The 24152-nt window shown below is 43.5% G+C and overlaps 1 protein-coding gene across 2 annotated transcripts in view; it reads right to left on the bottom strand.

The window, feature by feature from the left end:
• The window catches only part of LOC139554787 (sodium-coupled neutral amino acid transporter 3-like), a 67993-nt gene that overhangs the window by 25791 nt on the left and 18050 nt on the right, over positions 1–24152 (bottom strand). For both annotated transcript variants that reach the window (XM_071367939.1, XM_071367947.1), the window contains exons 2-8: positions 16078–16253; positions 14972–14992; positions 14674–14755; positions 14235–14350; positions 9542–9615; positions 8878–8970; positions 7538–7619 (exon numbers count right to left, since the gene is read on the bottom strand). In XM_071367939.1, the coding sequence (XP_071224040.1) occupies positions 7538–7619; positions 8878–8970; positions 9542–9615; positions 14235–14350; positions 14674–14755; positions 14972–14992; positions 16078–16193 (584 nt within the window). In that variant the 5' untranslated portion in view covers positions 16194–16253. The remainder of the gene's footprint in view (positions 1–7537; positions 7620–8877; positions 8971–9541; positions 9616–14234; positions 14351–14673; positions 14756–14971; positions 14993–16077; positions 16254–24152) is intronic.

Here is a 24152-nt window from a genome sequence, read left to right as displayed (position 1 = left end):
GCTAGTAACATTAACACCAAGGGAACAAGCTGGTAACATTAACACCAAGGGAACAAGCTGGTAACATTAACACCAAGGGAACAAGCTAGTTATATTATCACCATGGGAACAAGCTGGTAACATTAACACCAAGGGAACAAGCTGGTTATATTATCACCATGGGAACAAGCTAGTAACATTAACACCAAGGGAACAAGCTAGTTATATTATCACCATGGGAACAAGCTAGTTATATTATCACCATGGGAACAAGCTAGTAACATTAACACCAAGGGAACAAGCTAGTTATATTATCACCATGGGAACAAGCTAGTAACATTAACACCAAGGGAACAAGCTAGTTATATTATCACCATGGGAACAAGCTAATAACATTAACACCAAGGGAACAAGCTAGTTATATTATCACCATGGGAACAAGCTAGTAACATTATCACCATGGGAACAAGCTAATAACATTAACACCAAGGGAACAAGCTAGTTATATCACCATGGGAACAAGCTAGTAACATTAACACCAAGGGAACAAGCTAGTTATATTATCACCATGGGAACAAGCTAGTAACATTACCACCAAGGGAACAAGCTAGTTATATTATCACCATGGGAACAAGCTAGTAACATTAACACCAAGGGAACAAGCTAGTTATATTATCACCATGGGAACAAGCTAGTAACATTAACACAAAGGGAACAAGCTGGTAACATTAACACCAAGGGAACAAGCTAGTTATATTATCACCATGGGAACAAGCTAGTAACATTAACACCAAGGGAACAAGCTAGTTATATTATCACCATGGGAACAAGCTAGTAACCTTAACACCAAGGGAACAAGCTAGTAACATTAACACCAAGGGAACAAGCTAGTAACATTAACACCAAGGGAACAAGCTAGTTATATTATCACCATGGGAACAAGCTAGTTATATTATCACCATGGGAACAAGCTAGTAACATTAACACCAAGGGAACAAGCTGGTAACATTAACACCAAGGGAACAAGCTAGTTATATTATCACCATGGGAACAAGCTGGTAACATTAACACCAAGGGAACAAGCTGGTTATATTATCACCATGGGAACAAGCTAGTAACATTAACACCAAGGGAACAAGCTAGTTATATTATCACCATGGGAACAAGCTAGTTATATTATCACCATGGGAACAAGCTAGTAACATTAACACCAAGGGAACAAGCTAGTTATATTATCACCATGGGAACAAGCTGGTAACATTAACACTAAGGGAACAAGCTAGTAACATTAACACCAAGGGAACAAGCTAGTTACATTAACACCAAGGGAACAAGCTAGTAACATTAACACCAAGGGAACAAGCTAGTAACATTAACACCAAGGGAACAAGCTAGTTATATTATCACCAAGGGAACAAGCTGGTAACATTAACACCAAGGGAACAAGCTAGTAACATTAACACCAAGGGAACAAGCTGGTAACATTAACACCAAGGGAACAAGCTAGTAACATTAACACCAAGGGAACAAGCTAGTTATATTATCACCAAGGGAACAAGCTAGTTATATTATCACCAAGGGAACAAGCTAGTAACATTAACACCAAGGGAACAAGCTAGTTATATTATCACCAAGGGAACAAGCTAGTAACATTAACACCAAGGGAACAAGCTAGTAACATTAACACCAAGGGAACAAGCTAGTAACATTAACACCAAGGGAACAAGCTAGTAACATTAACACCAAGGGAACAAGCTAGTTACATTATCACCAAGGGAACAAGCTAGTTATATTATCACCAAGGGAACAAGCTGGTAACATTAACACCAAGGGAACAAGCTGGTAACATTAACACCAAGGGAACAAGCTGGTAACATTAACACCAAGGGAACAAGCTGGTAACATTAACACCAAGGGAACAAGCTAGTTAACACCAAGGGAACAAGCTAATAACATGAACACCATGGGAACAAGCTAGTTATATTATCACCAAGGGAACAAGCTAGTAACATTAACACCAAGGGAACAAGCTGGTAACATTAACACCAAGGGAACAAGCTGGTAACATTAACACCAAGGGAACAAGCTAGTTACATTATCACCAAGGGAACAAGCTAGTTATATTATCACCAAGGGAACAAGCTGGTAACATTAACACCAAGGGAACAAGCTGGTAACATTAACACCAAGGGAACAAGCTAGTAACATTAACACCAAGGGAACAAGCTAGTAACATTAACACCAAGGGAACAAGCTAGTAACATTATCACCATGGGAACAAGCTGGTAACATTAACACCAAGGGAACAAGCTGGTAACATTAACACCAAGGGAACAAGCTGGTAACATTAACACCAAGGGAACAAGCTAGTTACAATAAATAACCACAAGGGAACACGTTAGTAACATTAACATCAAGGGAACAAAATAGTAACATTAACACCAAGGTAACAAGCTAGTTACATTATCACCAAGGTAACAAGCTAGTTACAATAAATAACCACAAGGGAACAAGCTAGTAACATTAACACCAAGGGAACACGCTAGTTACAATAAATAACCACAAGGGAACAAGCTAAACTCAACAAAAAAAGAAACGTCCTCTCACTGTCAACTGCGTTTATAATAAGCAAACTTAACATGTGTAGATATTTGTATGAATATAAGATTCAACAACTGAGACATAAACTGAACAAGTTCCACAGACATGTGACGAACAGAAATGGAATAATGTGTCCCTGAACAAAGGGGGAGTCAAAATCAAAAGTAACAGTCAGTATCTGGTGTGGCCACCAGCTGCATTAAGTACTGCAGTACCTTTCCTCCTCATGGACTGCACCATATTCACCAGTTCTTGCTGTGAGATGTTACCCCACTCTTCATGTGTAGCCTTTACTATCCTCTTCCTTCATGTGTAGCCCTCTACTATCCTCTTCCTTCATGTGTAGCCTCTACTATCCTCTTCCTTCATATGTAGCCCTCTGCTATCCTCTTCCTTCATATGTAGCCCTCTGCTATCCTCTTCCTTCATATGTAGCCCTCTGCTATCCTCTTCCTTCACATGTAGCCCTCTGCTATCCTATTCCTTCATATGTAGCCCTCTGCTATCCTCTTCCTTCATATGTAGCCCTCTGCTATCCTCTTCCTTCATATGTAGCCCTCTGCTATCCTCTTCCTTCATATGTAGCCCTCTGCTATCCTCTTCCTTCATATGTAGCCCTCTGCTATCCTCTTCCTTCATATGTAGCCCTCTGCTATCCTCCTCCTTCATATGTGGCCCTCTGCTATCCTCTTCCTTCATATGTAGCCCTCTGCTATCCTCTCCCTTCATATGTAGCCCTCTGCTATCCTCTTCCTTCATATGTAGCCCTCTGCTATCCTCTTCCTTCATATGTAGCCCTCTGCTATCCTCTTCCTTCATATGTAGCCCTCTGCTATCCTCTTCCTTCATATGTAGCCCTCTGCTATCCTCTTACTTCATATGTAGCCCTCTGCTATCCTCTTCCTTCATATGTAGCCCTCTGCTATCCTCTTCCTTCATATGTAGCCCTCTGCTATCCTCTTCCTTCATGTGTAGCCCTCTGCTATCCTCTTCCTTCATGTGTAGCCCTCTGCTATCCTCTTCTTTCATGTAGCCCTCTGCTATCCTCTTCCTTCATGTAGCCCTCTACTATCCTCTTCCTTCATATGTAGCCCTCTACTATCCTCTTCCTTCATATGTAGTCCTCTACTATCCTCTTCCTTCATGTAGCCCTCTACTATCCTCTTCCTTCACATGTAGCCCTCTACTATCCTCTTCCTTCACATGTAGGCCTCTACTATCCTCTTCCTTCACATGTAGCCCTCTACTATCCTCTTCCTTCACATGTAGCCTCTACTATCCTCTTCCTTCACATGTAGCCCTCTACTATCCTCTTCCTTCACATGTAGCCCTCTACTATCCTCTTCCTTCACATGTAGCCCTCTACTATCCTCTTCCTTCACATGTAGCCCTCTACTATCCTCTTCCTTCACATGTAGCCCTCTACTATCCTCTTCCTTCATATGTAGCCCTCTACTATCCTCTTCCTTCATATGTAGCCTCTACTATCCTCTTCCTTCATATGTAGCCCTCTACTATCCTCTTCCTTCATATGTAGCCCTCTACTATCATCTTTCTTCATGTGTAGCTTCTACTATCCTCTTCCTTCATGTGTAGCCTCTACTATCCTCTTCCTTCATGTGTAGCCTCTACTATCCTCTTCCTTCATATGTAGCCCTCTACTATCCTCTTCCTTCATATGTAGCCCTCTACTATCCTCTTCCTTCATATGTAGCCCTCTACTATCCTCTTCCTTCATATGTAGCCCTCTACTATCCTCTTCCTTCATGTGTAGCCTCTACTATCCTCTTCCTTCATATGTAGCCCTCTACTATCCTCTTCCTTCATATGTAGCCCTCTACTATCCTCTTCCTTCATATGTAGCCCTCTACTATCCTCTTCCTTCATATGTAGCCCTCTACTATCCTCTTCCTTCATATGTAGCCCTCTACTATCCTCTTCCTTCATGTGTAGCCTCTACTATCCTCTTCCTTCATATGTAGCCCTCTACTATCCTCTTCCTTCACATGTAGTCCTCTACTATCCTTTTCCTTCACATGTAGTCCTCTACTATCCTCTTCCTTCATATGTAGCCCTCTACTATCCTCTTCCTTCACATGTAGCCCTCTACTATCCTCTTCCTTCACATGTAGCCCTCTGCTATCCTCTTCCTTCATATGTAGCCCTCTACTATCCTCTTCCTTCACATGTAGCCCTCTACTATCCTCTTCCTTCATATGTAGCCCTCTACTATCCTCTTCCTTCATATGTAGCCCTCTACTATCCTCTTCCTTCATGTAGCCCTCTACTATCCTCTTCCTTCATATGTAGCCCTCTACTATCCTCTTCCTCCATGTAGCCCTCTACTATCCTCTTCCTTCATATGTAGCCCTCTACTATCCTCTTCCTTCATGTAGCCTCTACTATCCTCTTCCTCCATGTAGCCCTCTACTATCCTCTTCCTTCATGTAGCCCTCTACTATCCTCTTCCTTCATATGTAGCCCTCTACTATCCTCTTCCTTCATATGTAGCCCTCTACTATCCTCTTCCTTCATATGTAGCCCTCTACTATCCTCTTCCTTCATATGTAGCCCTCTACTATCCTCTTCCTTCATGTAGCCCTCTACTATCCTCTTCCTTCATGTAGCCCTCTACTATCCTATTCCTTCACATGTAGCCCTCTGCTATCCTCTTCCTTCATATGTAGCCCTCTACTATCCTCTTCCTTCATATGTAGCCCTCTACTATCGTCTTCCTTCATGTAGCCCTCTACTATCCTCTTCCTTCATATGTAGCCATCTACTATCCTCTTCCTTCACATGTAGCCCTCTACTATCCTCTTCCTTCATATGTAGCCATCTACTATCCTCTTCCTTCACATGTAGCCCTCTACTATCCTCTTCCTTCATATGTAGCCATCTACTATCCTCTTCCTTCACATGTAGCCCTCTACTATCCTCTTCCTTCATATGTAGCCCTCTACTATCCTCTTCCTTCATATGTAGCCCTCTACTATCCTCTTCCTTCATGTAGCCCTCTACTATCCTCTTCCTTCATGTAGCCCTCTACTATCCTCTTCCTTCACATGTAGCCCTCTGCTATCCTCTTCCTTCATATGTAGCCCTCTACTATCCTCTTCCTTCATATGTAGCCCTCTACTATCCTCTTCCTTCATGTAGCCCTCTACTATCCTCTTCCTTCATATGTAGCCATCTACTATCCTCTTCCTTCACATGTAGCCCTCTACTATCCTCTTCCTTCATATGTAGCCCTCTACTATCCTCTTCCTTCATGTAGCCTCTACTATTCTGTGTGAGAGTGAGTGACAGGCACTTATTCAGTCAGACACACTGTATGAATCACTGTAAACCCATTTCTATTTAAAGAACCTTGGGCCATAAACAAACCCTGACGCCACAAATGTAAAAGCACCTGAAACCAGAGAATATGATGTACTGACCATGTATGTATAGAGGGAGCTAAAGAAGTATGGGTGTGTGCATGCTGTTGTGTGTGCATGCTGTTGCGTGTGCATACTGTTGCGTGTGCTTACTGTTGTGTGTGCGTACTGTTGTGTGCCTACTGTTGTGTGTGTACTGTTGTGTGTGTGTGTGTGTGTGTGTGTGTGTGCGTGCTGTTGTGTGTTAGTGCTGTTGTGTGTGCATACTGTTGTGTGTGTACTGTATAAATGTCTGGACATAAAGATTCCTGTCTATGTGTTTGTGCCTGAGTTGACCTGTCCTTTAGTGTGACCTGAACTGAGGCTGCCACCCCAGTCCAGACAGCTCTCAGCTGTCACCTGAGAATGTGTGTATGTGTGTTTGCTTGATATGTGCTTAATCCTTACCCCAAAACACACACACACACACACACACACACACACACACACACACACACACACACACACACACACACACACACGCAAGTCACAATCTGATCCTGTCACACCTCTCCTCATCAACAACAAAGGGTGATGACAGGCCTTCAGAGAACTCTAATATCCCTATGGAGGAATACCTGCACTCTCCCAGAAATGAAACGCACACCCATAACAACAGTTCAACACACTGCAACCACTTAGCTACAGGACACACAGAAACCCACTGAGACACATGGTCTGAGCATCAGACTAGCTGGATAAGAGAGGGCTCTAAGCCAGAGCACAGAGGACGGATGGAGAAGCCGTCTCATCTCACCTCCCTTTGTCAGGATGCCAACACCATTGAGATAAATATGAGTCATTTTCACTGCTCTTCTGGCAGCACTACTGTACATTTCTTTCATGTATTCAACTCCCCCGTGTCAACTACAGCCAGTGTGCTTTGATGCAGGGCTGAGCCCTTTGGCCAGGCTAATAGAGAAGGGAGCTGTGATGTTTCCTAAAGCAGCCTGGCTGGCTGGCTGACTGGCTAGGTAGAGCAGGACAGGGCTCAGCTCTCAGCACTCCCTGTTGTGTCCAGTCCAGGGTTTGTTTTTAGATCCAGCCAGAGGGAGAAGCAGTGCAGGAAACCACTTCAGACAGCCAGGGACCGTAGGGGCGCCCAACACACCACTCCCCGCATCACCACCACAACACTTCTGTTTGGAGGCGTTGTCACCGCAACCTATGGGCGGGCGAAGAGACATATGCTAGCCATTCCTGACAGTCCTCTCTGTTCTGTCTAGCAGACAGCAAGCTCCCACCCCTGCCCCACCTCTCACCTGGAATACGAGGCAATGCCAGGTGAACCAGGGTCCATGCAAAGCTACCAGCTACAGCTCCACAGGCAGAAAGGGCCTTCATCTGGGCGTTTAGCAGGGCACAACGTTGTGGAAAATTCTGATATACTTTATAGAACAAACATGTCTCACTTACATGCAAAATAAGGAATCACATCCACTCTACTCTTGCATTTTATATGTGCAACATTTGCCTACTGTGGGCCTGGAATGTAGAGACATGTTAGATCTAGTGGACAGACCAATAAGAGTACTCACTCAGCCGTGGGGTCTGCCCTACTGAAGGCCTGGATGACCAATGGGAACTCAGACTTGACGATGTACAGGTAGCTGGACATGGCTGTGAGGAGTAGAGACCGACAGTAACTATGAGTGACACAGTCAGTGACATTTAATCGAGACATGTAGCTAACACCTTCAGATATGGGTGACTCACTCAGTCAACACATGGAACATTCACCTGGGGAAAGACAGACTTACAGACGTCTAGAAAAGAACACAGACTGAAGAAAGACGTACAGACGTCTAGAATAGAACAAACTGCACAGTGTGGAAAGAGATTTTCTAAAGGCATGAATTATTAAAACGATTTACAAACATAAAAAGCTATTCACCAGTTCTCAAAGCAAATGAAAGTTTCCCCCCATTTCATAACATATCCTCATCTTCATAATGTGTCCTCATTTCATCACATTTTTATTTTATTTAACTTCTATTTAACTAGGCAAGTCAGTTAAGAACAAATTCTTATTTACAATGACGGCCTACACCGGCCAAACCCAGACGACGCTGGGCCAATTGTGCACCGCCCATGTGTTATTAAGTGGTTATTCCCTCATGTGCCCTCACATCCAACTGAATAAGTGACCATGCATTGTCCATGTAATTAATGTCTACATTCTGAATTTGATCAAACTGTTCCTATTCTATTCTTACTCTCCATGTGTAATTCCTCGCCTTGACCTAAAACAACCTGATTCATGATTCTCAGACAGTACTTTGTGTTATGTGTTCTCTGTGTGGTACTAGGAGACACTTCACTGCTACAGTAAGAAACACAATGGTAACATGGCTACTGGCTGGTGCTGCCTGTGCCTCAGTCAAAGCTAGGGATCAGACCACGCAGGCAGCCAACACACCACCACGTAACCAAGCCAGCAGCTGTTAGCTAACTGGACAGCTGGCCTTAGCTCCTTAATACGCTGCCATATCATATATACACACACACACAGAGAGAGAAAGAGAGAGAGAGAGAGAGAAAGAGAGAAAGAGAGAAAGAGAGAGAGAGAGAGAGAGAGAGAGAGAGAGAGAGAGAGAGAGAGAGAGAGAGAGAGAGAGAGAGAGAGAGAGAGAGAGAGAGAGAGAGAGAGAGAGAGAGAGAGAGAGAGAGCTGTATTAGTAGTACTATATAAATATGGAGAATGGGATGGGGGGGCTAATGTGAAGGCATGAACTCCAAGTGAACAGGAAGACCAAACAGTCTGCCTGCCTGTCTACTGCTGAGCTTTGTGATTCATCATAACACTATAACCACTACAAATACACACAGATGTGTATTGTTGAGATAAACTAGACCAGTGACCACAGTGTCCTCTCACCTCCGATGTTCTGTAGTGTGATGGCGATACCGGCGGCCATCTTGCCTGTGGTGCCAAAGGCTCTATAGCCTAGTTGTTCATAAGCTCGGATCCCTGGAAGAGGAAGAGGGTTGTGCAACATCATCATTACACAGCTTTACAAGGGGACACCCAGGTAGTAAATCAAACAACACTTAGTTATATAGTCAGTGTAGAATCTACAGGTTTATCTACAGAAGTTAATATGCCAGGCCTCTATTTCCATGCCAGGCCTCTATTTCCATACTAGGCCCCTATACCGGAATATGAACACACAACAATATGTAAGGATTTGTCAACATCCTTAATGCTGGGCCATTGGGGATCCATTACATTGTAATAGCACATTACTTCCCCAAGCTAATCTATACAAGCTGCAATCAAGACATGCGAATGCTAAAAGGGTAATTATGCCAGCCATCACTTTTTCTCCATTTGGCCCTGTCCCTGTGACTGGACACTGCAGCAGCCCAACATATGTAGTACCATCATCTCCTCTCAATGGTTCAGCAATAGTGTCACACACCCCTACTTCTTGGAGTGTTGCCACTGGATCAAACTATGATGTGCATGTATAACTACAGTACACATAGCTACACGTGCACCATTCAAGCATTAGGTCCACTGAAGACGAGGGTCAGCTTACCCACAATGCCAGAGGATTTGAGCAGCAGGTGAATGGAGTAGGAGGACAGAGCCGCCACAGCAGTCAGAAGAAACCTGGGAGGAGAGAGTGAAAGAGTAGATGATAAAACACATCAACGCCTCATTTCAATGCAGTGAAAGGTCTTTCGTTGAGCAAGCTCATTATTGACTGTGGAAGTGAACTCCTTTCTGACAACATGTAATAATAGCACGAACACACACATTTCTACGACAAGCCCTGCACTTAGTGGCTTGACTAGGAGCCAATAGAACAAAATAAATTACAGTTTGAGATTACAACTATCTGGGTATAATTCCAAAAATAAACATTTAAAGGTTTTACTGAAATACATGAATTGTATCATGATGGGATTACTAGGATGAACAGTGAAAAAGTACAGCTAGAACAAAGCCAACTTTGGCCGGCTAACCGCCAACTGTAATGTCCAACTGTAGCCATGTGATCTAAAGGATCAAGTACAGACAGTTAATAAAGGCAAGCGCTTTCTCAGCAGACTCTCAATGTCATGAAAAAGCTTATGCTGTATGATGTTGCCAACAGTCTGAGAATGTTGGGGGTAAGAACTTAGGAGCTAGATGTGGGGGGGTTTAATAAAGGACGTAAGTCTGCTTCCAGCCATCCTGGTCTATTGTAATACTCTGAGAAACAGTGTTTCCCACAACTGCTCTTCCCCTTATGCCCCTGTGCCAAAGGGAGCGCAGAGCTTATGCCCCTGTGCCAAAGGGAGTGCAGAGCTTATGCCCCTGTGCCAAAGGGAGCGCAGAGCTTATACCCCTGTGCCAAAGGGAGCGCAGAGCTTATGCCCCTGTGCCAAAGGGAGCACAGAGCTTATGCCCCTGTGCCAAAGGGAGCGCAGAGCTTATGCCCCTGTGCCAAAGGGAGCACAGAGCTTATGCCCCTGTGCCAAAGGGAGCACAGAGCTTATGCCCCTGTGCCAAAGGGAGCACAGAGCTTATGCCCCTGTGCCAAAGGGAGCGCAGAGCTTATGCCCCTGTGCCAAAGGGAGCACAGAGCTTATGCCCCTGTGCCAAAGGGAGCACAGAGCTTATGCCCCTGTGCCAAAGGGAGCACAGAGCTTATGCCCCTGTGCCAAAGGGAGCGCAGAGCTTATGCCCCTGTGCCAAAGGGAGCGCAGAGGTTATGCCCCTGTGCCAAAGGGAGCGCAGAGCTTATGCCCCTGTGCCAAAGGGAGCACAGAGCTTATGCCCATGTGCCAAAGGGAGCGCAGAGCGGAGTCGCAGTCCGCCTACAGAACACTGACCCCTTCGATCAGCATTCCTAGATGGTCAGAGGGCACTCTCGATGCCATCACCTTTCCCAGAAAGGCGTGGGCACAGAGGTTAAGCCCTGACATTCCACTGACCACTCTAAAGAGCAGGGCCTTGGGTATGTAGGCCTATGTGGCCATTCCTCCTGGAGTCCCGACAGCCGGTGAATGAGACCACGGCATCGAGTAGGAGCTGCTCAATGGTTGCTTTGGTTCCTTGTCCAGGAAGTCTCAGTTCTCAGGTCTCAGGTATAAATGTCCTGTTATAGGACCATTATTCCCACTCTGTTGTTACTGCTATGGGAAACGCTGAGTGATGCTGAGTAAGAAATCATGGAAATTCTGAGTGATGTTGACAAAGAAATCATGGAAATTCTGAGTGATGTTGACAAAGAAATCATGGAAATTCTGAGTGATGCTGAGTAAGAAATCATGGAAACGCTGAGTGATGTTGATTAAGAGATTATGTAAATGCTGAGTGATGCTGAGTAAGAAATCATGGAAACGCTGAGTGACACTAAGAAATCATGGAAATGCTGAGTGATGCTGAGAAATAAATAATGGAAAAGCTGAGTGATGCTGAGTAAGAAATCATGGAAACGCTGAGTGATGCTGATTAAGAGATTATGTAAATGTTGAGTGATGCTGAGAAATAAATAATGGAAATGCTGAGTGACACTAAGAAATCATGGAAATGCTGAGTGATGCTGAGTATGAGATTATGTAAATGCCGAGTGATGCTGAGTAAGAGATTATGTAAATGCTGAGTGATGCTGAGTAAGAGATTATGTAAATGCTGAGTGATGCTGAGTAAGAAATCATGGAAATGCTGAGTGATGCTGAGTAAGACACCATGGAAACGCTGAGTGATGCTGGACGTGCCCCCCCATCCCCCAAAACACGTATAAATGCTGGACTATAAATTGTGCCATCCTCTATTATACTTATGCTAAAATGTTTATTATATTTTACTGAGCCATTTCATTTATGTTCTTATTCTTATATTTTATTTCATATTCTTGTTGCATTGTCGAGAAAGAACCTGCAAGTAAGCATTTCATTGGACGGTGTATACCATGTGTATCCTGTACATACAACTAAAACTCAAAACTTGAGTAAGGCATCATGGAAACGCTAAGTGATGCATCATGGAACATCATGACATATCACTCCTGCAAGGCGAATGGGACCGGTTTCAGGGCTCCCCCCCACGTCCCCTGAGGACTGCTAAGGTGTATGGCTTTCCCAGGGGACGTGGGGGGGGGGGGCCCTGAAACGGCTCCCATGTGCTGATGAGGCAGATAACTTATATTTGGGTCTCCTAGTTCTCCTGAGAAATGGGGGTTTTCTATCTTGAGTTACAGTACGTTACCATTGAGACACAAAGAAGGCTCTGCGTCGGTCACACCAACAATGCCACAAATCTACAATATAGTTGTTCAATATAAAAGGACTTGGAACAATGACTTGAAATGTAATCACATTTTGTTTGCTACAGGAATCGAGACTTACTTTTACCAGAAGACATGCCTAAGAGTCCAAAGTCGGTAATACTATACTTAGATGGGAAGAAACATCCTTGGGTCAGAATACACAGACAAACAAATCCATGTGAATTGATTCCTGCTTCTAACAAATACATCTATCTGAAGCTGTTGAACAATAACCTGAAGTCACAAAGCCAGAGAAATGCCTCTTAATGGGATTTCTTTCATAAAAGCTGCATTAGAGACTTAAACAATAGGTTTTTCTTTGCCGCAAACTTACTAAAACAATTCCTAGTAGGTTCATAAAGCAGAAAGCCTTCATGAAGACAGCTTAGTTACTTGGTAACATTTATTTTCAGGTCAAAGGGTTTCTTCATTCACCAAAGTTTCTCAAAGGTGACCTTGTTTGACATTAGTCTTTGTGGAAGTTTCTCAAAGGTGACCTTGTTGACATTAGTCTTTGTGGAAGTTTCTCAAAGGTGACCTTGTTGACATTAGTCTTTGTGGAAGTTTCTCAAAGGTGACCTTGTTGACATTAGTCTTTGTGGAAGTTTCTCAAAGGTGACCTTGTTGACATTAGTCTTTGTGGAAGTTTCTCAAAGGTGACCTTGTTGACATTAGTCTTTGTGGAAGTTTCTCAAAGGTGACCTTGTTTGACATTAGTCTTTGTGGAAGTTTCTCAAAGGTGACCTTGTTGACATTAGTCTTTGTGGAAGTTTCTCAAAGGTGACCTTGTTGACATTAGTCTTTGTGGAAAAGCATAAGTTCAGCATGAGCATTGGGACAAAATTCGCAACAAAGATGATAACAATCACCATGGTGATGGTGATGATGTGTCAGGTGACCGTGAGCTCTAAGGAAGAGTTCTGCTGTTGACTCCATCTTTAGAGGAGAAACTCTTTAGAATCCATAGAATAGGTTGTGTTCCCATGCAGAGTTGTGACTGAAGTCCTGCTCCCTGCAGCTAAACAAACCAACACAGTGTCACATGAAATGGAGGGGGGGAGTGGGGACTGGAAGGCGGGGCTATTCTGGGCTGTAGCCTTTCTAGGGCCTGTTTGTGTTCACAGGGGCGGGAACAAGGGTTGGCGCAATGGGGGAGGATGGAAGGGAGAGGATAGTGTGGACCACCTCACCACAGACCCCCCAGCTCCACCCTGGCCCCTTCTCACCCCATCCTGGCCCAGCATCCCTTTTGAAGCAGGCAAGCTGGGCCTCTGGGCAGAGAGCATTTCTGATCGTGCCAGCTCCCTCCTGCAAGCGAAGATCGTGGCTATTTTCAACTCCCACTCCAGCCCTTTCCACTGTGTGGTCTCTATGTGCAGCCTAAAGGCTATCACTGGGACTGGGGAGCACGTTCTCCACAGGCTCTAAGCTTAGGCAAAGGGATATCACACCACAACAAGCTGGCAGAGGCAGTGCGACTAGCAACAGACCAATGGCTAATGTGTGACTCCTACTGTGTCGGTGCTCAGTGTGTCACTGACTTGAAAGTCAGTGCTATGCAAGTGTATAGTTTTGCGGTTTCAGGGTTTTATGAGATGAAGAATGAAGAAACACTAAGCCACCTGGGGAAAGGAGAGACTAGGAGACAGTTAAGAACCAAGGGGCAGGACTAGACATTACATTTAGATTACATTTACATTACATTTTGGTCATTTAACAGCAGTGGAGGCTGGTGGGAGGAGCAATAGGAGGACGGGCACATTATAATGGATGGAATGAAATGAATGGAACGGAGCCAAACATGTGGTTTATATATGTTTGATGTGTTTGATACCGTTCCATTTCTTCCATTCCAACCATTACAATGAGCCGTTCCTCCTTTAGCTCCTACTAACAGCCTCCACTGTTTAACAGACACTCTTATTCAGAGCGACTCACAGTACAGTGCTGTATCGCTGACAGTTTGACTTACAGGAAGAGGAGGATGCCAGTGTTGGCCATGGCATAAGCCAGTCCCAGAATTCCACTGCCCATGATAGCATTCCCCAGGTTGAACACAGACATGCCGAAAGACGTCTTTCCCTCAAACTGATCAAAACAAATACAACAATCTCAGATTCAGTTCATTCAATACTGAGGTAAAGCAGAAAATGGCTGCTGTTCTTACATTTAGAAACTCATGCTCTTGTCAAGTGCAATGTGACAGGCAGAATGTGTCATCAGATTCCAATCACATAGTGTGTGCATCCCAAGTGGCACCCTATTCCCTATATAGTACACTTCTTTTGAACAGACCCCTATGGTCAAAAGTAGTGCACTACATAGGGAATAGGGTACCCACTTGGGACAAAGCCAGGGAGTGATGTTTGAGTTGTGGTACATGTGGAGGTAATAAAGTCAGCTACACTCACATCTGTGAAGCGCATGGGCTTCCTCCCATCTCCGTTGGGCAGAAACTCCTCATTCTCCAGGATGGCATCAGGATCATCAAACCTGGATGAAACAAAAACGTTGTTACAATCGAAAGTCTCCAAAACCTGCACCTTAAAATGGGGACACAAGCTACACAGACAGGAGGGAGTTAATTGTTAAAACAGTGTTAAAAATGCTTCACTTAAAGGATTGTTTGTGAGTAATGATTTGACATAGTCAGTAGGCCTACTAGGTAGAGCTTGTCGGTGTGACTGTGTGTAGAAAGTAGAAACCTACCTGACGATTTGAGTTCCATTTCTGTGTTGGAAACAGAGCATCCACGGGGCGAAGGAAGGACAAAAACAAGGCAAACATGCACTTAGAAACACAAACACCACTCAGGAAATCAGACGTCATTCACGCTCTATAAACACTTCAAACTCATTACTGATGTCATACACTTAGCACAAGGAGGACAGGACAAGCAAACACAATTTGCAATGGCGGAAATTGAAACAGAGTTTTATGAGGTCCTTGTATAAGACCTCTACATCCCAAATGGCATCATATTCCCTTTATAGTGCACTACTTTTGACCAGGGACTATAGGGAAAGTACCGCACTATGTAGAGAACAGGGTGTCATTTGGGATACAAACAGTGTATCTGTATTTTCTGGTTAATTACCAGTGTTTGGAATAATGTGGATGAATATATTGTATTGACCGGTGACATTTACAGGCTGTTTAATGGGTTTTGGTTTCCACACAGGTAGATAGATGACAGCAACACATGGTACATTCACAAACTGTAACACAACACAGGACAAAGCCATTACTCTCTCCAGTCTAAGGTACTGGAATAACGAGGGCTGGGCAAAACACTGCATGCAGTTTGCAAAATAAATATCACCACTCTTATATGACAGTAAGATCAAAGCATCCCTTCAAAAACAATTGGAATAGAATATACAATGTAATGTTTCTGTGGTATGCAGTAGAGGCAACAAGATTTTTTAAATAAACACCAGATAGATGCAGTGAGATGTGTTGTTTTACAGGGACAACCCAAAGTAGGTTGGTGCCACTGGAGCAAATTAGGGTTAAGTGACTTGCTCAAGCACACATTGAGAGGTTTTCATCTTTTCGGCTCAGGTATTCGATCCAGCAAACTTTGTAAAACTGTCCCAATGCTCTAACCGCTATAACCTGCTGCACCAATTAGGTGTAATCTGTGACTAAAGTCATTGTTTTGAGCTGAGTGTATGGCCCTTCTCAGCTGCTCATCGGAGAGAGATTTTTTATAGTTGTGGTGGTTGTTGAACAATTCAATAGTCTAACAACAATAATTGAGGTAGGTGTAAGAGCGGGGTGGAGATAAGAAAGGACAGGAGAAGGAAACTCACGTGTCTAATTCCTCTGCCATGGTCTTCATGGGCACATACGCGTCATCTTCTAGGTCGTGACCTTTCCCATTGGGCGAGTGTCCCAAGATGCTCATCTCTGATTGGTCTGGCTCCATGCTCTAAGCAGCAGTTATGATACACTGTGTGTGGTCCTCTCAGTCTGCTCCCTCAGGTATCTAGAGCAGAGAGAGAAGGCATTTCATTGACACAGATCCCACAATTACTCCCCTATCTGTCTTGTTGTGTATCTATAGGATACGGCCACACGTGGGGACACCTGTATATGTCTAAATAGGCATTTAGTTAAAAAAAAAACATCCAACAATAAACTTCAACGGCTAGTCTCTCTCTCTGCTAATGACTGTGTGCATTTCGCTACCCTCGCAATATCATCTGCTAACCATGTGTATGTGACCAATAACATTTGATTTATTTGATTTGATTTGTGGTGACTCATTTATTTACACAGTAAAACTTTCACTTCAACATCCAAGATCTGACCTGTTTCACACACTTGCTTATGGTATAAATTATTCTGAATCAACTCAAGCCATGACACTATGCTTTTTGGGCAACTACAATACCAAGTAATGCAAATAGGTCCAAAGCATGGGGTCAAAGTTTGTGTGTTTGAGCCAATGTCACATCATCATTACACTGTTTGCTCATGGTGTTCCACTCAGTGATGTCACAAGGCCTGCCAGCTTCTCAGAGCTGAGAACGGAGGTGGTTCAACTAAACCCTCTGTTCAGGTCCCACGTTGTCACGATCGTCGTCAGGGTGGAAATGACCGGACCAAGGTGCAGCGTGGTGAGCGTACATTTCTTTTTATTTTGAATGTCGCCAACAAAAACAAGAAACATCAACAAAACGAACGTGAAGCTGACTAGGGCTATACAGGCCACTAACACAGACAACTACCCACAACTAAGGTGGCAAAACAGGCTGCCTAAGTATGATTCCCAATCAGAGACAACAATAGACAGCTGTCCCTGACTGAGAACCATACCCGGCCAAAACATAGAAACAGAAAACATAGAAACTAGAATGGCCACCCTAGTCACACCCTGGCCTAACCAAAATAGAGAATAAAAGCCTCTATGGCCAGGGTGTGACACACGTAATGTTGTCACACAGACACTTTCCTCCCATGCCTAGGCTATGTACACAAACTACACCAGCCACACATAACCTACCCAAGTAGCACATACCATGTTGGAATTTCAGTACTTCAGCATAACATTTCCTACAGGTTTCATCATGGTTCTATTTAGTCATGTTCTCAAATTGTTCCGAGAACGTTAATTAAAACTTTCCATAAAAACCACAAGAAAACTTTTGTAACGTCTAAGAATGTTATTTAAAAACATATACATTCTGTTCTCAGTATCAGAACTCAGGATAAGACCCAGGTGCAGACAGCTAGAGTCACAGATGTGTATTGACCCAAACGGGGCAGGCAAAAGACAGGTCAAAGGTCCGTAATCCAGGGCAGAATCAATAAGGTACAGAACAGCAGGCAGGCTCAGGACAGGTAGGTGCAGGACACAGACAGACTGCTCAGACAAGACTGCTCAAACCTAACAAGACAAACTGGTAACAGACAAACAGAGAACACAGGTATAAATACAATGGGGATAAAGAGGAAGATGGGCGACACCTGGAGGGGGGGCGGAGACAAGCACAAAGACAGGTGAAACAGATCAGGGTGTGACACTCAGCATCAACAAAACTCTCTCTACACTCCATCTTGTTAAGTGTGTGCAGGTGTGTTGGCCACACTTGATCTCATGAGTGCTTGTCTCCTTTGAAATGGGGTCTGTCTGAATAAGCTAAAATAAACAGCTTTGTATGCGTAAAAAAAAACATGGCATGCTAGCTCCTGCCTTGCGGCGCAGTGGACTAATTCAATGGATGAAGACCATTAGTTCAAATCTCACAATAATAATTGTGTTGGCATGCTTAAGGAAATACATTTCCGTCTGTGCTTTAAAAAGTGTACCCAAAACAAGCTAACGATGTAATTAAAAAATGTATTGAAACATTCAGTGAAAGTTTTAAGGAAGTTATTAAAAACTCCAAATAACCTATAATTTCCATTCTCAGAGCGTTAATAAAACCTTCCAGGAAAACCTTCCAGGAAACAGATTAAAGCATTATCAGAAGCTCCCTGCAACCTAAAAATAAATGTTCCAAGAACAGGCTAAATATTCCCTTCCGTTCTCAGAATGTTTAAAAAACGCTCTGTTTTACGGGTCAGGAAACGTATGGCTTCTTTCCCACAACCAACGTGAAACCAAAAATATACGTTTGCACAACTTCCAAGGAACCAAATGTGTGAGGCCGGTTGGGCGTACTGCCAAATTTTCTAAAACGACGTTGGAGGCAGCTTATGGTAGAGAAATTAACATTACATTCTTTGGCAACAGCTCTGGTGCACATTCCTGCAGTCAGCATACCATTTGCACGCCCCCTTAAAACTTGAGACATCTGTGGCATTGTGTTGTGTGGCAAAACGGCACATTTTAGAATGGCCTTTTATTGTCCCCAGCACAAGGTGCACCTGTTTAATGATCATGCTGTATAATCAGCTTCTTGATATGCCACACCTGTTCAGTGGATAGATTATATTGGCAAAGGAGAAATGCTCACTAACAGGGATGTAAACAAATTTGTGCACCAAATTTGAGAGAAATAAGCTTTTTGTGCATATGGAACATTCCTGGGATCTTTTATTTCAGCTCTTGAAACATGGGACCACGACTTAACATGTTGCATCTATATTTTTGTTCAGTATAGATACATCCTTAAGCTAACATAGCTGGTTATGTAACTCTAAATGTTTCGGGTTTTGACCATGGTCTGAAGGTATGGAGGTAAAGATGAGAGGACGAGTGGGAGGGTAAGGAAACGGAGATGACTATGATATGCTATATACGATCTCTGTCTGAAAGGTCAACACACTAAACCTGCAGAGTAATAATGTATGTGCGGGTGTTACATTTTCTGCAGTGATGGTACGGTTACTCCCCACCAGGTTGCATGCCCTCAGTGACAACGATTCACCTCATTTCCAATTTCCTCTATGATCTCAGAGGCTCACAAGGGGTCAGTTCCACAGGCAGACAATGGGCAGTGTTGTTGTGATGGGAGCCGCTTCCTGGGTGAAGACAGCAGACAGCAGCCCCATTGTGTCACCACAACAAGTGTCCCCCTGCCTGCCAGAGTATCTTTAGATCGCAGCTCGCAACACAGCTGTTAAATCGATCACCCACCACCACTCCAGTTTCAACAGTAAAATTACAATCTGTGATCAGGGGCGTCATGCACCCCAAAAATCTCAGGGGATGTGAGGATGGCTGGGGGGTGGTCCAGAGGGGGGGCAAGGCCCCCTGTCCGGAAGTTGGAGCAATTAGCATTTTTCGAACACCTCAAACAGCTTTTTCCTGCAATCTAGAGCCATAATCATGGTGTAATTCTATGTAAAACAAAATTGTATATTCTTCTGCACATCTAAGCATACTTCTTGAGCTGTCTGTATACCCCCTGACTGGTGGTCATTTCTTTAAAGAACAAAATACTTCTCTGCATCTCTTCTAAAATCTGGGTGAAAGATTGAAAGGAATGTGAATCTTGTTCAGTACGTTTAGTTATTATTTGCTTTTTTAGTCTATCAACCTTGTCAACAGGCATACCAGCTAAGATAGTTAGACAAGCTAGCTACTCTGACCTGACTCGCGCATCTATCACAGGCCTGGGCAACTCCAGTCCTCAAGGGGCCTGATTGGTGTCACACTTTTGCCCCAGCTAACCCACCTGACAACAATAATCAAGTAATCATGATCTTCAATTTAGAACGCAATTAGTTTAAATCAGCTGTGTTTGCCAGGGATAGGGGAAAAGTGACACCAATCAGGCCCCCGAGGACTGGAATTGCCCAGGCCTGATCTATCAGTTACACATTCAGTACATTGTACAACACCGTGAGGTGTTGCTTAAACTTGTTTTTTTAAACCAGGTTTGCTGTTCACTTGTGTTACATTCCCACAAGACAAAAACAAAATGTTGCTCACAAAGGGAACTAACAAAGAAAATCACTTTAACAACCAAAACAAAGGGGGTCAAAAGGGGTTCTGAAAGGCACCCATGTGTGTACCCACTGAAAGATGTCAAAGCCACTAGTAAAGGGTTCTTGAAGACACTCGCCATGGATGCCCACTAGGTTAGCTAATATAAACTGAACAAAAATATAAACGCAACATGTAAAGTGTTGTTCATGTTCCATGAGCTAAAATAAAAGATCCCAGAAATGTTCCATACGCACAGAAAGCTTATTTCTTAAAAATGTTGTGCACACATTTTTTTCATGTTGTGGGGGTGATTTGCTGCAGGAGGGACTGGTGCACTTCACAAAATAGATGGCATCATGAGGGAGGAAAATTATGTGGATATATTGAAGCAACATCTCAAGACATCAGTCAGGAACTTAAAGCTTGGTCGCAAATGGGTCTTCCAAGTGGACAATGACCCCAAGCATACTTCCAAAGTTGTGGCAAAATGACCTCAATCCTATAGAAAATTTGTGGGCAGAACTAAAAAAGCATGTGCGAGCAAGGAGGCCTAGAAACCTGACTCAGTTACACCAGCTCTGTCAGGAGGAATGGGCCAAAATTCACCCAACTTATTGTGGGAAGCTTGTGGAAGGCTTCCCGAAACGTTTGACCCAAGTTAAACAATATAAAGGCAATGCTATCAAATACTAATTGAGTGTATGCAAACTTCTGACCCACTGGGAAAAGAAATAAAAGCTGAAATAAATCATTCTCTCTACTATTATTCTGACATTTCACATTCTTAAAATAAAGTGGTGATCCTAACTGATCCAAGACAGAGAATTTTTACTAGGATTAAATGTCAGGAATTGTGAAAAACTGAGATTAAATGTATTTGGCTAAGGTGTATGTAAACTTCAGACTTCAACTGTATATACAGAGAAAATAGTCGGCCCAAGAATTGAACCCTGTGGCACCCCCATAGAGACTGCCAGAGGTCCGGACAACAGGCCCACCGATTTGACACACTGAACTCTATCTGAGAAGTAGTTGGTGAACCAGGCGAGGCGGTCATTTGAGAAACCAAGGCTGTTGAGTCTGCCGATAAGATACATACATGTGTCGCATAAAGAAAGCAAGGGTTGAGGGAATAGGGAATGTCTTTCCTAAAAAACATTCCCTAACAGAACTTTTCAGTCAGAAATATCTGTAATTATGTTGCAGCGTCAGCAACACGGACAGCGCGATAAACCCTTTGATGTTCTGTGACATCGCTGCAGCAGGAAGGAGAGAGAGACAAAGGGTGCTAGTCACACAGTAACACAGTGCAGCAAGTCTGAGCCAGGCACGGCGCAATCAAATCAATCGCTGGTCGGACTCCCTCTAGTAATTTGTGTGTCTTCATTATTTAATCAAACATTGTGCTTAAAGCATCAGATAAGCTCAGTGAATATAGTTGATTTGATTAAAACACATAGGATGTGTCAATATATGGAAAAATACAAGTTTAAAATCTTCGACCAATCGGTTGGTCGAAAGAACAGACGACTCTTAGTCAACCAAGATTTTTAGTCGGGGACAGCCCAACTTGGTAGACTGCAGGGCTTGCCTGGCAGGAATTGGATCAAGCAGATAGATCCAGGAGTTCTTCTATCAAATGTTATTAAAGAGCAGATAAGCCAGCAGAAGGCTAGATATAGATGCAGCTGTGTGTATTTAAACACTGGTACACTTAGGTCTTTATCTCCATGGCCCTGGGTGATGAATGGTGATAGGTCACTGGCAGGCCACACTTTTTGGAAAATATGAGATGGTCAGTTCGGGATCAAATAAAAGGAGGGACACTCAGTCTTTCGAGAGTTAGAGAAAAGGGTTCCAAAAGGGTTCTTCAGCTGTCCCCTTAGGAGAACCCTTTTTGGTTCCAGGTAGAACCCTCTGTGGAACGGGGTTCTACATGGAACCCAAATTGGTTCTACCTGGAACCAAAGTGGTTTGAATCCCCTAGGTGAAAAATGTGTCGATGTGCCCTTGAGCAAGGCACTTAATGCTAATTTCTCCCATAAATCGCTCTGGATAAGAGTGTCTGCTAAATGACACAAATGTAAATGTACTCTTGTTACAGAGATGGGTCCACAGGTAAGACGTCTTCCATCTTTACACGCACACTTCTTTCCATATTGGTATATTTATCGTAGGTTGTTATGACGCTGTATTTACACTGTACCGTATGTGGCCCTGTGCTATTTGTTTACTTACTCAGTGCCAATCCAGATGCCAGATGCTCCTGAGACCATGGCAACTGACCTACAACTGGCATCCGTAGCCCCACCCAACCCAACCAAACACACAAACCAGGAGTCTATTCACTAGGATCCAAAAGGAAGCAAAACGGCTGAAACGGAACTAGCTTGTTTTCATTGCAAAATGTTTGCTACAGTTTGCTAGTGTCCACTAATAAATACACCCCAGACATCCCTGAGTTTATTCCTGTGAATCGGGGGGGAAGTTAAGGTGAGTGGGCACCATTAGTAATCGTAGGTGTCTTTCCATTTTTACACCAGAGTCAACATAGTTAATCAGCCAGTATTGACCTGCTCTGGTGCCACATTGGAGGTTAACAAACATTTAATCAGCACCAGCCCCCTGCCTGGCTGTCTTGCAGGTGCTGCTGCCCCTGGGAGAGGAACAGAGGCGTGGATGTGCATACAGTACCACACTATGTACCACATCCGATCCCGGAGGAGTTTGTATACATTACCACACCTCCTTGCCCTTCCAAATAAAATATACAGTACCAGTCAAAAGTTTGGACACACCTACTCATTCAAGGGTTTTTCTTTATTTTTACAATTTTCTACATTGTAGAATAATAGTGAAGACATCAAAACTATACACATATGGAATAATGTAATAACCATATTTTTTTTTCAACAAATCAAAATATATTTTAGATTCTTCAAAGTAGACACCCTTTGCCCTGATGACAGCATTGCACACTCTTGGCATTCTCTCAACCAGCTTCACCTGGAATGCTTTTCCAACAGTCTTCACGTAGTTCCCACATATGCTGAGCACTTGTTGACTGCTTTTCCTTCACTTTGCGGTCCAACTCATTCCAAACCATCTCAATTGGGTTGAGGTCGGGTGATTGTGGAGGCCAGGTCATTTGTTGCAGCACTCCATCATTCTCCTTCTTGGTCAAATAGCCCTTACACCGCCTTGAGGTGTGTTGGGTCATTGTCCTGTTGAAAAACAAATGATAGTCCCACTAAGTGCAAACCAGATGGGATGGTGTATTGCTGCAGAATGCTGTGGTAGCCAAGCTGGTAAAGTGTGCCTTGAGTTCTAAATAAATCACTGACACTGTCACCAGCAAAGCACTCCCACACCATCACATCTCCACCTCCATGCTTCACGGTGGGAACCACACATGCAGAGATCATCCGTTCACCTAATCTGCATCTCACAAAGAAACGGCGGTTCGAACCAAAAATCTCACAGACCAAAAGGACAGATTTCCACCGGTCTAATGGCCCAAGCAAGTCTCTTCTTCTTATTGGTGTACTTTAGCAGCAATTTGACCATGAAGGCCTGATTCACACAGTCTCCTCTGAACAGTTGATGTTGACATGTGTCTGTTACTTGAACTCTGTGAAGCATTTATTTGGTCTGCAATTTGTGAGGCTGGTAACTCTAATGAACTTATCCTCTGCAGCAGAGGTAATGCTGGGTCTTACTTTCCTGTGGCGGTCCTCATGAGAGCCAGTTTCATCATAGAGCTTGATGGTTTTTGCGACTGCACTTGAAGAAACGTTCAAAGTTCTTGAAATTTTCCGGATTGACTGACATTAATGTCATAAGTAATAATGGACTGTCGTTTCTCTTTGCTGTTCTTGCCATAATATGGTCTTGGTTTTACCAAATATCTTCTGTATACCACCCCTGCCTTGTCACAACACAACTAATTGGCTCAAACGCATTAAAAAGGAAAGAAATTCCACAAATTAACATTTAACAAGGCTC

This window comes from Salvelinus alpinus, chromosome 2, assembly GCF_045679555.1.
Source record: "Salvelinus alpinus chromosome 2, SLU_Salpinus.1, whole genome shotgun sequence".
Classification (NCBI taxonomy): domain Eukaryota; kingdom Metazoa; phylum Chordata; class Actinopteri; order Salmoniformes; family Salmonidae; genus Salvelinus; species Salvelinus alpinus.
This window is presented reverse-complemented; position numbering and strand designations above follow the sequence as displayed.